At 38.2% G+C, this 17,630-nt stretch overlaps 1 protein-coding gene across 4 annotated transcripts in view; it reads right to left on the minus strand.

Annotated features, from left to right (window-relative positions):
- The window catches only part of GULP1 (GULP PTB domain containing engulfment adaptor 1), a 169,770-nt gene that overhangs the window by 12,649 nt on the left and 139,491 nt on the right, over positions 1-17,630 (minus strand). For 3 of the 4 annotated variants that reach the window (XM_068196388.1, XM_068196386.1, XM_068196387.1), the window contains 4 exons: positions 16,858-16,974; positions 16,411-16,503; positions 6,933-7,157; positions 4,076-4,214 (listed from right to left, as the gene is read on the minus strand). In XM_068196388.1, coding sequence (XP_068052489.1) covers positions 4,076-4,214; positions 6,933-7,157; positions 16,411-16,503; positions 16,858-16,974 — 574 coding nt within the window. The remainder of the gene's footprint in view (positions 1-4,075; positions 4,215-6,932; positions 7,158-16,410; positions 16,504-16,857; positions 16,975-17,630) is intronic. The other variant, XM_068196389.1, reaches the window with a different exon arrangement.

Here is a 17,630-nt window from a genome sequence, read left to right on the forward strand (position 1 = left end):
GTATTATAAGAGAGGCTGCACTGCTAAAAGTCAGGGAGGGACAAAATTCCATGGAATATTTTTGGTAGCATTGTCATTATTTGCCTGGAGAACAAAAGCTGAAGAACATGTAAATGGAGAAATGTGAAGATTTCCTCCCTGCAGGGCTGCATTATTCCTTAGGATATCCATAAGCTTATCCACCAGTGTTCACTCCACTCACGATGGGGGAGTGCTCTGTTTTAGCACAGATGGCATAAATTGGTAACTTTTTATTTCAGGCCAGAGTATTTGCATGAAAATTAGCTATAACAGGAATATCTTGCCTGTCAGGCTCCCCCAATTTACTGTAGCATAGACAGGCATTTCTTTCTCCAATAAACAGCAACCAGGAAGCCTTTGGAAGTTATCCTCTCAAAAAGTACACAATTTCCTTTCCCTTTCTCATTCCTTTCTGGATGGAAATAATTTCACAGGCTGCAAAACTGACCCACAAATTCAAAAGCCATGAAATGTTGATGCTTTAGATCCTCAGCTCGGACCACAGGATAACATGAACAAGTAATAAATTCTGGGACCTGACATTGAGGAGAACAAACACATAATACTGGAGAATAGCAACCTGCACTCTATGATAAATTCAAATTTAGCAATTACTAAGCAAAAATACAAATATTTGGCTTTTCTGCTGCACTTGACATCCCAAACTCTACCTCAGCTCTCATCCAGGCACACAGCTATGCTGATAGATGCTTTGCCCAGATGGAGCAGCTGTGATGACAAAAATTAATCACACTGAGAGACAAGCACCCAAAGAAATGTTTGGAATAACCTGAGACAGGGAAATCCAAAAAGCCTTTCCTTTAGCTGCAGGCTACTCCATATTTTTTCCATTGGAAATTATTACATCCATTATTCTGACAAAATACTCTTAAATATCTGCAGAAAAAGAGCACCTTGGAGCAGATTTCTGCATCTGCTAGTTGTGACCTTGGATTGTTCATGGTGCATTTGCGTGAAATAAATCTGGAACAACTCAATAGACAATAATCCTCTACAGTACTTTTCCAAGATATAAAACTAATGCTGTGCCAACAAGAAATATAAGTTAATTCCTCCTTTAATGAAATAAAATTAATGAACTAATTCTGACCATTCAGATAACTTACAAGAACATTTACAACCCCTTACTCCATGAAGAAGCAGCAGCATGCAATCCCTAGAATTGCATTTTTGGTTGCTTTACACTATGTTGCAATTATTACCTAAAAAGTCAGTGTGCATTTGACCAATCAGCAACCTCCTGTACAAAAATTATGCCATTTTCTCCTTTAAATAGTAAACCTCATTTGTTTGCTATTGCTGGTACAGCCAATAGTGAGCAGACATTTACTGAGTAGTCCTGTTGGAACACTGCTGAATACGAACTCAAAATCTCAAGACTTAATTCACCATTTTTTAAAGCCTAAATGCTTTGGAAATAGCTGCCTTTCAAAAAAAAAAAAAAGAAAAAAGAAAAAAAAAGAAAAAAAAGGAAAGAAAAATTAAGCAGGTCACTGTTGCTCTGCTCTAGTATATAAAAGGTGGGGTATCTTAAACTACATGCCGTGAGCTCGGCAAAGCCAGAGGTACCATTTATCACCCCACAATTGTTTTCCTGTGAAACTACCAAGGGAAGAACTGGTAAGCAAAATTCTAACTCTGGACATTTCTCTGTATGGGAAGCTGAATTGTCATCCTGGTGCCAGCAATCACCTATGGAACTATTCCTTGGAGGAATGCAAAGTGCTTGGTATTGTTGCAGGTTTCCTACAAGTGTCCATGCCTTTCCAGGGCACTGCTATTTTTGGCTGGTTTCTCAAACTGGCCAGTGGACAAGTAAGATGAACTTTGGCTTTTAAAAGCACATTTTGCTTGAGCAGCATAAGAGCCCTCCCTGGGTAACAGGCCCCACTTAGGCAAAAGGAATAAATGAGGTGATGCTAACAAATAGATGGCAAACACTCAACTTTCTCCTTCTTCACTACTAGATGTGAGAAAGGTGAAAGTTAAAAAATGATAAAATCCATCAAGATCACCCTGTAATTTAACCAAACCAGCTCTGCTTGAGTGCAGTAATAAAGAAAGTAGAGATAGGAGCCGGAAAAGATGATCTCAGAAAATGGAGACTCCAAACTTTAGCTCCTCTTGGTTGCGAGCCCTCTGACTTGTACTGGAGAAAGAAATGCCAGCTTGCTGGTACTGGCAGCAGTGACACCACAAAGCAAGGCATTATTGCACATTGCTACAGTAATGGGACATTGCACAGCCTGAACAAGCTTATGGGAGCTGAACTTTCTCATCTGGGACAGTAAAGCCCTTGTTTGATGGTAAAATATTCCTCCTCTGTTTTGACACTCTGAAATATGCCAAAAAGCATTAATAGCTGATGAACACAGTAATTTTCAACACAGAAAGTACCATGACACAGACTGAAAGAGCAGGGATCAAAAGTATAAAGACCATGATGGTCTTTGTAATCTCTCCCTGAAGTGGCATCTCTGAACTACATCATCTCAGCTGAAGGCAAATCAGTGAAGTGCAGAAGCAGGAACTACTTTAAACAATAGCTACCACTATTAATAAGCAACTTTTTTTTTATTTTATACTACAAACCCTACTGCCTAAACAATTACAAATCCCATATAGCTGGAATTTTCAAGATCCCTCAAGACTGAGTTCTGATTCCCACAAGATTACTATGGAACTGAGGTAGGACAATAGGAAAAAAAATAAAATCTTGACCTATAATTCAATTCAAGTTAAGTTGCTATTCTTGAAGCTGTATATGCACATTTAGATCTATTTTATGGCATTGCCTGTAGTTTCAGAGAAGCAATCTTTCAATTATTTATTGCAAACCCATAAAATTCTCTCAATAGAGCAGTTCTAATAGTCTATTAGAATACTCTAATATTCTTTTAAATTATATGAAAATACTGACTATACTTGATAGATGTAAAATTCTGTTAGTATCCTTTTTGAGAATCCCACAGAAATTCTTTAATTATTTTAAAATATTCTCCTTTAAAAAACAGGGTTCTTTATTGAATTAAGAGCCTGAACATTTACTTAGAAGGTGACAGACATTCTGAGCAATGAAAACAAACAGTGCATCAGATATGGGCTTGGGGAGGGAAGACATTCACTGACTGAAGTTACAAAATGCATTTTTGTTTTTGTGCACAGCTCCCATTCACTGGGGAGTTGAAAACTCTGCATCCTAGAGGCATGCCCCAAAACAGCACAATCTCCTCAAATGTGTTTATATGGTGTCAGGCAGTAACATTAATGTCCTTTATCCACTCTAAAATAGGCATCAGGAACAGAAGATACACAGACTGGTACTTCCACAACCTCTAATATCACTTGTGCACGTCCCACTCTCCTCTCCCTCAAGGGATTTCCAAAGCTTTTAAAAAGACTTTCTGGACTCCAAAAAGATTTCCAGTGAAGTCAAGAACCTTACCCTGGATGCTTTCAACCCTTTGCAAAATAAAATTGCTGTTGTTAATAACCTTTTGAAGGCCTTTTAGGAGCGGTTGGTAGATCTGGAAAGGTTCATCAACTACAGCTAAAAAACGCTGTGCATGATACGAAAAGTAGTGTTGAAAACAGCATTCCAAGTCTCCCTGAGGGGTTTCTTCAGCTCTCCTTTGAGCATCACCATCACCATACTTACTTCACCTGCTGCCTTCCCCAGAAATGCAGGCTCTAGGTGCTAGAACCATGGCTTGACAGATAAAGAACTAACATGAAGTAAAAGTATTCCTTGAAGTACAGAAAAGAGACTGCAAAAGAAAAGCAAAGTTAAAATCCCCAACCCAGCTCCTTCCAAGTGTATATGTCATAGTTGCACAGTAAGTTTGTTTATAATGCAACTTGGCAGCAACATCAAGGACTTTGGGAAGATGGTATAAAGATGAAACGGCACTAGTGAACGCGATTTACAAAAACCGTATTTGGCTTTTCATGCAAAACGTACGTAAAACTTTAAAGATGCTTTATTAAAAAAAATAATGTAAGCAAAAAGTAGGTCAGTGGTTACAAAACTTACTGATCTCTGTAGATCTACTGGGTACTGGAGGAGGCTGTGTACCATTGCGAGTAGGTGTTGATGACTGAGGGGATATGGGAGAAAAGGGAACCATATCAAAGATGTCAGTGGAGGGTGATTTAGGTGTCACACTGCCTGCCTACAATAAGGACAATAAACATTAGGGTAATATTACACATGAAAAAGATCACAATACTGAATTCTTCAGCATGCAGATAAGAGTCACATTTTGAAAAAAAAAAGTTAAAAACAACCATCAGCATGCAAACTCCAGCTCCTGACACCAAGCAAATGGCATTTGCAGTACAGACTCTGACACATGCTAACACTCCCCAGTACAAAAGCAGCATTGTAATTTTTGCATTTTCAATTGAAAATGTATCCCAGTTACGCCTGACAAAGCTGTGACAAGCAGCTCTCTTGCAAACATACAAGCACAAACACCTTCACGAGACCCAGTCAAGGTAATATGGCAACAACAATGTGCTCTGCTCTGGACAGCACAGAAACAAGATCAAAGATACAATCCCAGTATTTTTGGTTTACTAATTCTTCTTTACATGATCTCTTATTTGGCAGCTTAGAGAAACTGGTATGATCAAAGCTTTAAATGTGTTTTTCCATAAGTAATAATCCAGACGTAATATATTGAATATTAATATCGAAAATAATCCTGTTGTCCTCGAAGGTAAAACTGAAGAGATTTCATTCAAAAGGCACAGGAAATTTGGAAGGGTTCAAAAAAAAAAAAATACCAGGCAAGCAAGAAACCCCAAACCCACCAATTACTATAGCTCTACAGCCATATTTGGTTTTGAATGGTTCATTCCTCCTGGCACCAGTCCACTCCTTCAGGGCACAAGTGAGGGACAGTCAAGTTAAATATAGTGAGCAATGAAGACGGAGGATGAAATAGATTAAAACGGAGACTGACAAGCTGAAGGCAAAACTAGTTTGCATGTTCATGTTATTGCTGAGACAATACAGAAACCCCCACAGTGCCCTGTGTGTTAGAAAGGCCAGCCAGGCACAGCAGAAGCCTGCAGCTTTAAAACAAGATTCAGTGTACACAAACTATCCATGCAGAAAATTTGAAGCACAAGTTAAATTAGTCACATGGATCCTTTTATTCAGAATACACAAATATGATAACCTGGTAAGCAGCTTAGCACTGCTTGTCCATGAGAGTCTCATGGATAAACCCTTATTTTGGAATGCTGCTTTCCTCAGTGCCTGTGCTGCAGACCTACAGCTGCCCTGGTCCAGCTGACGCCACAGATTCCTAAGCCAAGTCTACAGGTGGCCCTGAACCACACCTATTTCTCTCTGGAGGTTCTCTGCAGTGGCTGCTGAGAAGCAATATTGATCCACAAACTTCCTCTGAAAGAGGAAAAAAACAAGGGGCTCTTAAGTCCTACATTTCCTATTTCTTGGAGGTTCTTAGGAGTTTTGAATTCCTATTTTAAATTTGGATTAACATTTTAAAGTTGAATTAAGTGAGATCTTTAACTGTTCAATATCTAAAAGAACCTGGGATATTTCTTCCCAGATATACAGAATCATAGCAAGCAAAAAAAATTACATTTAACATTTTTTGCCTTAAAAAAAAAAAAAAAAAGAAAAAGAAAAAAAAAAAAACCAAAAAAAACCACCAGAAAAACTCTCAGTTGTTGCTATTCCCAATCATGACTAGAAGTGAATCAACTTCACAAAAGAACCAGTTTTCAAGATTTTAACAAATCCAGAACTCTTACTGTGCTCAACTGCAGAGAGCCAGGATAATCCAAGCTGGCAGATGGCTGGATGTCATCTGCTCCCACCCTAAGCAGGGCAATGGATGTGCTGGACCCAAAATAAACACAATAAAGAAGCACACCCCTTCCTTCACCTGAACCTTGCTCTGATTGCACACGGGCTTTTGTCGGCATCAGGAAGGTGGGGTAAGGTTTAGGGCATAAATAAATGCTTCCATCAACCTCCATTTCCATCAACACCCACGAGTAATCCTAGAATGTCTTGGAGATCATATGTGCTAATGGAGAATTTTATTATTTGCTAAATGTTTATGGCTACCTAGAAGACAGATAAACAGCACTTACATTCAGTTATAAATGTGCCTTTTAGGCAAAAAAAGAAGACCAAAACTTTAGACTCTTTTCCCAGTTACATTCAATTTTGTTGAAGTCACTGGCCCTTTTGATTCTACTGAGTTTAATTAAAACTGTAAGTGAATTAAGAAATGTGTATTTTGAATACATATGAGCACAAGAAGCATTTTTATTTAGTGAACACATGCAGAAGGCTGGGATGGTCGCTAAATAAAGCCAAATATTATTTGCAAATGGAAGAAAAGTTGAGAATATAAGCACATGAATATGAAAAAGGAGGCAATATGCCCATTTCATATTTGAGAATAATTTTTAACCTTCATTTTGCACAGTTTTTATAAAGTATTCTCAAAGTTATTTAATGGCTCATTGCTTTTCTATTAGTTCATGAGGGAAGAAGCCCTTGAAGTTAGGCCCTTAGAATTGTTTTGAATTGCTATTCTTTACGTAAAAAATTTAACAAAAGATTGACAGATAACAGATCATTAATTAATGGACTAATTTAAACATGTTGGAAAAGTAAGAATTTATGTTTTGTAGATGGGAAAGAAAAAGTAGAAATAAGAGTAATTCTTCACAAATTCCATATTTTATGAGTACCCCTAGAGAACCTAAGATTCATTCGCCCTATCCTTTAGCCACTGCACAAAATGCACATTTTTAATACAAGTTAATACACAACAGAGAACAAAAGAAAGCCAAAAATAAAAAAAACTAAAACTGAAAAAGCTTTTGCACAGCAAGATTACACGAGGTCTTGGGCAGCTGTATTCACTGGCAGGCTTTGGAAGACCACTCTTTGAAGGTGGTGGTATTAACAATCCAGGTGGTAGTCTAGAGTCAGGAGAACTCCTAGGAGTAAGCGTAATGGAAGAGATATCTAAACAAGGAGGTGAATCCTCATTGTTACACCAGAAAAAAGCAGAGGGTCTTTGAAACATATGTTCATCATTATCACACTTTATGTGCAGCAGCTGAAAAGGAATCACAGAAAGAGAAAACATTCTGAGGAACAGAACGTGGAACATCAGGGAAAGAAGAAAAAAAGAAACACATTTCACATTTCAAAAAAGCTTGTCAGCAACTTGCTGTTCAGTGCTATAGTTACAAGATACAAAACTTGAAATTACTTCAACAAAATATAAGGATATACCACATCAAGAGGTAACCCAGTAGCAAGTGGAACAAAGACAATTCGATCCTTGATCATTACACCAAATAAAATGAAGTCAGGCATCTTCCCCATAGCATGTATGTGTGAGATACTAAGAAATGTCTAAATCCAATAAGCAATCAGCAATCTCTCACATCTGCACTTGTAAATAAGCAGTAGGCACAAGTCTGGGGAGAAGAGTTACTGTGCTGGTTAATGCACAGGTCAGACTTTTCTCTAACTGACTGAGGAAAAATCTACCATTTATATCCCACCAATGCTGAAAGAACAGCTCATTATTGAACTAAAATCTTCAGAGGAGAGATTAATCTTTGGATCTTAACAGAAGGGAATGCACAATTGTGCAGAAAGTTCTTGGCCACGAGTTCCACATGGAGAAGGCAGGAATGGCGCCTGGGCTGGGGGTGTCCTGCCTAATCTGTGACTCGCCCAGGCTGAGGCAGTGGTAGATGAGTGCAGCAAGAATTCTGAAGCTTGCTTTTGCTCCCCTTGTAGTGTTACACAATGGATAGGTCATGATTATTTCATCAGAAGTTTGCATAACTCAGTAGAGCAGGATTCAATTATTTTAAACCGTTTTTTTCAGTGTCATGTAGTAAACAAAACATTTCCTATCCTTTTAAAATGAGTCTCAGCTTCTTGCTTTACAGATTAACCTGGCTAAGGGTACAGGTGACTAAAGTAGTAACAATGCCATACTTGAGAATATCAAAACAACCCACAAAATTCCCTAATCAAAACATGCAATTCAGCATTAAAGAAAAAGAAAAAAGGTTTTCATCCCAACTTCAAAAACTTCCATGCTGGAATTGTGAAATGGAGGGTTTGGAATGGTAATCGATAAAAAGAAATCAAAAAACCCACAGGAGATAATTTTAATTATTATTTCAAGAGTATAGCCAGACTACAGATAGAAGAGTTGCAGTGCTACTGTGCATTACTGCCATGGAATCCTTGCTGTCATACATAACTATGGGGGAAAAAAAAACAGCCCTCAGAAAAAGAAATGCTCCAAAAGACTAAACACAATGTAATTAAGAAAGCCAAATACTCTCCTGAAATGCAAAACAACAAAGGATAAGTAGTTTTCACAAGAAGGCATGGATGTCACATGAAAAATCACATAGGAAGCAGCAAAATGCACATAGGACCACGCAGCAAAGCCTTGAGGATGATGAACATAAATCAAATCCAGGCAATGGAACAATTCAATACAAAACAGAATATACAGCCCTGGTGTCATCTGAGCCCTGAACTGGAGCAGTCACAGGTGTCATAGTGACACTTAGGACACCACACACCCTATGGGGTGGTGGGCGTCCTACAACGGTTTTGGGAATGCACCTGCTCAGGACATGGATTTTCCCTAGGAATTCTTCCTTTTCAGAGCAGCACAGAACCCATCAGGTGCTGGGAGTGCTGCTCTGTGCCTCGTCCCTGGGCCCAGAAGGACCTGCAAGGCTGATGGGCTTTCTGCTCACAGCCCTCTGGAGCCAAGCAATCCACAGATACCACAGGGGCAGCAGGGAAGCGTATTCAATAATGGAAAACAGGGAATGTCACCAGATGCACAAAGTGCAGGGGAGAAAGGCAGAGACCTTTACTCTAAAGAATACAACCTGAAAAGGGTGTAGCTTCTTAAAATTAATATTCTTACACCAAATTATAAAGGAAGAAAATATAGTAAAAATAATTAAATTGTCATTTTATACAGCAACTGTGTTTTGTTGGAGGCTCCCACTCAGACCTGCAGTAATAGTGGCATCGATACAATGCTCCAATTTGGGCCTCATTCCATCAACATAAGAAAAGAACAAGAAATGATACTTCATGAAATTATCATACTAGGTTCAGTGGACTTGGTCTCTTTTATGGTTAGATATAACTATGTGCCAGCAAAGGATTTATTTTTGACTCATTCTACTGAGAAGGGTGCTGAAGATGCACTCTTGTGCTGCATCATACTAGAAAATGTAATGTGATTCAGGTTTTGTTAATCAGGAAATCACTTCAAAATTGTTTCTTTTAAAAAGGTGTCTCTAGACACTTCAATCTCTGTGTCACACCCACATAGCAATCACTTAAGTATGAATTAGAATAAATTAGAAAATGGTTTTTTTCCTTAGAACATTCAAATTGGTTATATACAGAACCACCACAGCAGGAAACTGCAGTGATGTTCTAGGGAATGGTGAGCGACCTTTAATTGAAATTTATGCATTTAGTCAAGAACCTGCTCATTTTCTGAGATTTAGGACTACTAAGAACACTCCATAATTTAATAATTCACAAAATACTGTGTAAGCATTAGCAGTTCCATTAATTAACATCTTCAGTTCATTTAGTACTTTTTCAGTGACATGAAATATGCCATAGGGAATTTCAAGTTCATTTTCTTTAACATTATAAATGCAACAGAATTTGATACCCTCATGAAGAAGTGCTCAAACAACTGAACACAGAATATTATAAATCTAAGCAAGCTGAAAATAGGCAAAAACACCCAACAAAAACATGTGCATTTTTCCACTTGGCAATCTTGGTGGAAACAGGAATCAAGTGATATGCATAAACACATTCCAAAATGGTTTTTGAAATCTGCATGCAGTTCCAACATCTATCTTGGGGTTTTCCCGTGGGCATGGTAAAGCTTTCCAATGAGGGTCACTGAGGCAGGTGACCTATGCCTCTAGGTCACAACAAAACCTTGGAGCAAAGGGCTAATCAATCCGTGTCTTTAACGCTCTGCTTAAAACTGGAGGGGTCTTGCACCACCTCCATGTAGGAGTGTGAATTCCACAGTGCTTCTCTGGCAATATTTATGGTGCATGGGAGAACACTGATCTTTCTGGGGCTGCTTCTCCCAGCACCTCTTCCTGCTGCCCTCCAGTTCTGCTTCCCCCACATTTCAGTGCTCTCAGGGAACCATGGCAGCTTTGGGCAGCACTGGCAATGGAAACAGCAGCAAGTAAAACATGATGTGAGCACACTGTGCCAGGGCTGTGCTGAGCTCTGGAGGCTGCAGTTACCTACAGCAGCAGCATCCAAAGCCTCCCGGTGACACAAACTGCAGCAGTGTCCCCACAGGCAAACAGAGGGATGAGAATCCAATGGTCCTCACATAATCAAGGCCAAATGCAAAAAAGACCAGTGATTAAAGCATTGCCAAGCCACTGAAACAGATGAGAACAACAGATATACACAAGTCACAGAAACGTTAGCAGTGCGTGCAAAGGAGTGAGACAAAGGGAACATTCCATGCCAACATTTCCCATGGCACATGGAAGCGCAGCTTGAGAGGCAATCTAAGGAAACTCTTCCTGTTGGATTGCATGTCCTCGACAGAGCCACTCAGAACACCAAAAAAAGTGACAGTTCCTGTTGCATAACACTTCTGCATTGGCAAACACACTCATCTGAGGGACTAACTTCTCAAAGCTCTAGGAGGACTGCTCAAACCATCGACCCGAATGCAGAAAACATGATCACTAAGCAGTTTATTATTTACTGAATGTGATGAGCAAATGTAAATCTAATTAGCTACAATATCCTCAGAGAAAAAGTGTGAAGACTGGTAATTTGATGTTCAACTTTCACAATGTATTTTATGCAAAAGTATTTCATTATACAATCCAGTTTTCTCTCTTTCATTTCCAACTATGATCTCATTGCCTTAATGGCTTCTTTTATAGGTTCAGAAAGAAATTTTATTTTTCCCCATAGAGTTTATGAACTGACAGAAAAAGCACCTAAAGTAGATTGATGTTGATTTGGCCATATGGCTAGATTTAGAGCAGCTACAGAAAAAATTTCATAGTGATACTAATAACCAAGCAAGGAGAGAATCCTGATGGCAATTGTATCGCTGAAAAGCAGAATTTGATTGCTGCCAATGCTTTTCACTCATTTACACACTGCAAAAATGCAAAGGGTAGGTAATTGCATTATTCACACACATATTGTGCCCCCATTTCCCTCTGTCAATATTATTTTAAAATATGTCCTCAAATAAACCCTTAGCCTGCAAAAAAACTGCAATACAAGCAAGAATGACCAGAAAAGGAGCTTCCCTTTGAACATCCAATTAAGCCATTAACTTGCACTACTTATCAACTGGAGAGAGAAAATTCATCCCCAAATTTTTAAATTATTACTACTTTTAATTTTAATATGGAAGGTTTTTTTTTGTTTGTTTGTGTTCTGGTTTTGTTTTTGATTTTTTATAATAGAGCATCTGAGGACTTGCAACAAACTCCCTAATACTCCAATTCACTATTATTACTTAAAACACAATTTAATTAAAACAATTAGTAACATATTTCAGCTGGAAAGATGTTCTCTCTTATGAAATTATCAAGTCAAAATATTTTTGATTCTTAAAATAAAGCTTTATTTTGCTTAAAATAAAGCTTTAAGCTTACATTTTCTTCTCTTAGTTAGACCATGCATGACTTTTTGGATAGGTCATCGATTTGTACACATTTGATATGAAGGATCAGCAAATTAAGGTGTTTTAGCATTATGTTTTGCAAAGAAAGTGTTCAACACTATTACCCAAGAATTCAATATATGAGCACAGGGCAAACTCCTTTTAGAGAAGTAAATCTATCAGCAAAGCCACACATTGCAGTCTAGCCTGGCATATCGCATTTTGTCTACGGTTTGTGAAGCTACAGACAAAATGTTTTAAAAACATTTTGGAAGTAAAAGAGGATCTGAATTTTAAGTCTAGATAGTATTACATTTGATCCTGAGCAAATGGTTTTATTTCATATTTAGCTGCAAACCTATTTTCAGTGACAAAAGGAAGTTAGAAAAGTTTACTTCAAGTGACAGCATGGATGTGTCTGTTTAGAACTGAAACATGTTGAAACAATTTTTTTTTTAATGTGCAGTGAACCAGATGCTTCAACCCATACATGTATTAAGTTATCCATCCACAATTTAAAGATGCTCTCACATTCAATTTTCTTTTGATACTGAAGTGAAAACAGGAAATGTAATCTGGTCCTGCTTGTGGGAAAATGATCTGTGAATCAGAAGACTGAGCTGTCAAAAGAGGAGAATTGGCTTGCTTTTTAAAAAAAGAAACCAAAACAAAACCCAAGCCACACAAATCAAGTGATATAATATAAAAAAAACCCTGCTGCACTTCAAACTTTCTGAAGTGTTTTCTCCCTTCTTCATTTCATTGAAAACTAATGGGAAGACTAATGGGTCTAGAATGATTAATCAATGTACCTCATAAGCAGGAATAAAGAAATTATAGACTGGCACTGCATGCAAATAGTACCATGGCTTCCCAGTTACTGCCAGGTGGGAAAGGCATTCTGTCCTGGGTCAGTATCTTACCATATAGAGCATGACAGTGACATCGTGTGCTGTCCGTCACAGCAGTGTCACACTACATGTGCAGTAAGTTCTAAAAGCCCCTAAGTCTCCTCTCCTGAGGATGGAAATCCCGCTCCTGATCATTGCCAGCCTGACTCTGTGCCTGCTGAGGCCCCCTGGCTTCACTGGGATGGGCTCTGACGGAGCAGAGGACACAGCCCAGAGTGATATCAGTGCTTCTGGTGCCCTGGTTGTGCACTGCCAGCACGGGACCCTGCAGCACCCCCTGCTCTGGGAAGGGGGTCCTGGTTTAATTCCCCTTGCTGGTGGAGCTGCTGCAGTCCTGCACCAGCTGCTGGGGCCAGGCACTGACCAGCACGGGCTCAGTCAACAACCTGAGTGACAGGGGAGCCACTGGAGCACATCTGCCAACGTTGAGAGAGCACAAACAGCATGCCGACAACCAAATGCAAAAAGGAAAGCACAAGCTGTGAAAATCCAAGACATTGTTTAAGCACAAACAGAAGCAACTTTTAGCCATCTGTAGCTGGCTTCTGAAACTGAACATTTCTTTACAAGCTGCTGTGATGTCACTTAAAGGCATGTGTTCTTTTATCACGTCAGGTGTCAAGGATCAAGGCTTAAACTTTCCTTTGACCACTGAACAATCCCTTCCCTAGACCTCAGCATGTAGAAGAGCTGGACTACCAGATAAGGAGCTCCAGCCATAAAAGATTAGGAAAATATAAATAAATCAAAATGCTTACTGTGGCTAAGAAAAGCTTCAGAAAGCTGTTGTATGGCACTAGCATCTCTGCATGATTCAAGAGTGTGATATGAAAAATCCAAGAAAACTTAAAACTTATAGTTTCACAAATCTGTTCTAAATCACAAGAACAATTATCTTATGTTCACTGCATGTAATACCAAGGCTAACTGCGTGGAAGGAAGCTTTCCCCATCCACCCAAAAGTGCTTAGAAAGGGGCTCAAACAAGGTATTGTTCCCCATGTTGGATATTCAGCTTCATTTAAGCTACTTTATTTCATAAAATACTAACAGCAGATCTGAAAAGTTTACTCTGACAAAAGAATCACAATATAGATCTGTTACTTTAATTTTGAAGACAGAGCAGCAGCAGTACAGATATTTTTAGTTTAAATTCATAAAAAATCACCAATTATATAGTTTAAAACTAAAGTGACCTTTTTCATTACAGAAATTACGTGGAAATAGGGGGAAAGATTTTTGCGCCGCTTTTTTCTGATAGGAATTGAGACTTTGAAGAATCATACTTGAAATTATAGCTGATTTGAAGGAAAAGTGGAAAAAATTAATTGTAAACCATAACAGGCAATCAACTATCTTATGAATTGTTTGTAATTTTGTTCCTTCATACATATTTGTTGCTCGTGTAGTAAAAAAGGAGATAGGTGTCATCACATTCAGTGCTATTCCAGGCACATTAGCTGATAATCGTTTTAACTGACTCAAACTGCTCTAAAATATTTTATAGTTATATAAAAAATATAATAAATTTATCATTAATAAATATAGCTAATAAAATATATTACTTTTATTTTTTAATTTGTATAAAAGATAATAGTTTTATCTTTTTCTCTGCACTGAAGTCACTTGAAAACCTCACCAGTCCATTCCTTCATTCATTCTCAACCTGACAGTTGCACTGCATGGAGTTCCTCCTACACCAGCACACTTGAGAGCTCTGATTTACCATCTCCACAAGACCTGGTTTAAAAGGAGCTGCCTCAAAGGCGCCTCTTGGTGAGGTGCCAAAGTTGATAGTGCTTGGTGGGAAAAGCTGTGGGCCTGGAGTTGAGAACGACCTTTTCCTAAAAACGTGCTTGGTTTTGGTTGGTTTGTTGGTTTGTTTCGTTTTAATTTTTGGCTGCACAACTGATGGAAGAATCCTGTAAAAGGCAAGGAGCTTAATCCGAACTCCTGCTTGAAGCAGGATCCAATTTGCTGAGGCTGTTGAGGACCATGCTCAGGGAAGGTCCACCATCTCCAAGAGTATAGAGGGCTCCAACCTCCTGGGCATCCTGTTCCAATGCTCCTCCATTTACAGAAATGTTTTGTGGCAGAATGGATGCAGGTGTTGAACAGGCTCTTAGGTGGCTCTTACTGCAATTTTAAACATTTGTGACAGGAAATGTTTGGGGCTTTCATTTTCAAGGTAAAGGAATAAATAAAGCAATAAAATAAAAGTCCGAATTAATAGCCAGCAGTGATTATTGAAATTAATTAATTAATATCAATAATTATCAATATTCTATAGTTTTGATGCAGCACAAGAGCTATTTAAGCAATATGCTTATTCACTGTACCAATAATAATCAACAATAAAACACCTTCTAGGGAGAGAGTTTACAAGTGGCTGTCAAATTAACAAATTCAGACCTTAACTCATTAATATGGAATGCAACACCATTGTCTTAAAAGACACCAAAAATCACAAACTACTGGATAATTTTGGGGCATTATTAATAATTTTCTTTCATTTTTTTTGCTTAATGAAATGACAAAGTTCTTTAATTTAAAGGAAAGAAAATAATTGCTTGCAATGCATTTAAGAGCCTATTTATTTGCATTCAAATATACATTTAGTTATTATATTCATAAATAAAAACAAACTGCCATCCCAGTTGAGAAAAATAAAAGATGAAAGAATTGACTGACTTGATATTAAATCTAGCATTAAAATTGATTACCTATCACTGAATGCTTCATAAGTGAGAAGACATTCATAATTTAAAATGTTCACTGTGGTGGTTACAAAGTATTTATAATTTATGGTGCTTTCTCCTCTAAGTAGATTTCAGTAAAATGAAATGGCAGTCCCTCATGGGAACAAGCATCTGATCAACAGAAAGAGTGTACAGACACTACTGAGAAACTGTCAGCACCACTGCAAATATGCTTTTACACTGCCCACATTTTTGAACATCCATTTAAGGGGAAGTGGTGAAGTTTCAGGGCAGGAACAAGACACTTCAAAATGCACAGCTGAAAAGCAGTTCCTCTTGTTCAAAGATTTTGCCACACATACATTAAAAAATTGGATTTATTTTGAGAGCCACCTAAAGCTGTACAGATGGAACACGCTTGTAAGAAGAGAGGAATCATAAGGACCAGTCTGCAGTGCAACCTGCATTGCTGGAGGTCCTTCCTAGGTGTCAGGAAGTGCCAGCCAGCAATTTAAACAAGCTTCTGTCCTGATCATCTACAGGAGCTGCAGAGCAGTTGGAATTTCCAGCGAGGAGCCCACCCTTGCTCCTCTTTCCCTAGCACCCAGCATTAGCTCCCAAGACCTAAGGACTCCTTGGCAGGCAGGTTGTCAGCCACAGGTCAACATGTGCTTGTGACAAAGCTGTGAGGAGCTCCCAGGCAGCATTTAGGAACCAGATCCTTTCAGTGCAGAATGGCTTTTCACCCTCAGCTGGCACATTCAGCTCTCTACTCGAGGGAGCATTTACTGTCCTCAGGCAGCAACAAATAGGTATGGAAGAGGCACAGCTGGAGAGACTGCACTTCACACTTCTGCTGGCTCGTCACTGTTAGTGACACTGCCCTTCAACAAACGTGCTACTTGATCACTGCATGTTAATGGCAATCTCTGGGAACAGCAGGGATGCTCAGAATGATCATAAATTGATTATAAATACAGTGACCTCAGACACAAGACTTTTGTCAGGTACTTACTGGAGACGCGTGTACTTGCGTTATTCGTAACTGGCTTTCCAAATCTTGAACTTTATTTTTCAGTTCTGCATTTTCAGTTTCTAATTCTTGAATCTACAAGGCAAATGATTATTCAACAGCTATTGGGATAGTCATGGATTTCAACAACAGTATCCACTGAGCATAAGTTTCATCAGAGATCTGGTGATTTGGAATCAAGGTTTAACTCGCTATCTGACTGCAAAACATAATTAAATTTAAGTATCCTCCGTATTTCAAACTTTCTTTTTAGTGTCCTTGGAGGACAGAAAAACAAAATATTTTTTAACAGATTTTTTTCAGTCTTTTATTTTACCTTAGCAATCTGAGAATAATGCTGGAAACTATGCTTCCATAAAAAGAAGATAATACAAATATAGCAGCATGTACTTTTATGTCTTAAAAAGAACAACATAGTTCAAAACTTACTCTTTTCTGTAAACCTGCAATTTGTTTCCTTGTTTCAACATCCTTTCCTCCGGATTCCAGAAATTTCCTGTAAGCTAAGTCAAATGCTTGACCAATTGTTAAAGTTATCTCTTCTGCCTTTACATAAAACATAAGACTGAAATTAGTAAATTAGGAATATTTGCTGGAGCTCCTTTCATTTCAGAATATCACAAAATAATTTATACCATGTATCATATCCAAAGGCTTTGCCCCATCCACCATGAAGCCAACACTACAAAGGAGCATGACAAGCACCCTTCAGTAAAATACCTTGACAAAATGCTATGAAAGAATGTAAAATACTTTGGATAAAGAAAGGAGAAGGGACAGTAAATTATGTCTTCAATTTCCATAAACACAGATACCATACTGCACAATGGCTTTTCCTGATGATTTCTGAAGCATATACAGCCTGTTCAATCATTAAATAAAGTCTTTTAGATTTAATGAAATAATGTTTTCATGCCAATAGATATTTTGATCCCTATTGATTTTAAATCTGGATTTCAACACTTATTTTTGAGTACTATAAAAGCTCACTCATGTTACTGCAGACAAGCGTTTAACTGCCCAATTATTTCCAACTACATATATTCAGAAAAAAAAATCCACAGACACTGCATTTGTATGTGCAAAGTATAATAATTTACTAGTTCTATGCTGATTCATAGCCTATGTTATGATGTGTTTATACAGTCAGTGCAGAATATCTATGTCGAAAATGATGGGGGTGACATAAGCCTACAGGAAGA

The sequence above is a fragment of the Anomalospiza imberbis genome, chromosome 7 (assembly GCF_031753505.1).
Source record: "Anomalospiza imberbis isolate Cuckoo-Finch-1a 21T00152 chromosome 7, ASM3175350v1, whole genome shotgun sequence".
Taxonomy (NCBI): Eukaryota; Metazoa; Chordata; class Aves; order Passeriformes; family Viduidae; genus Anomalospiza; species Anomalospiza imberbis.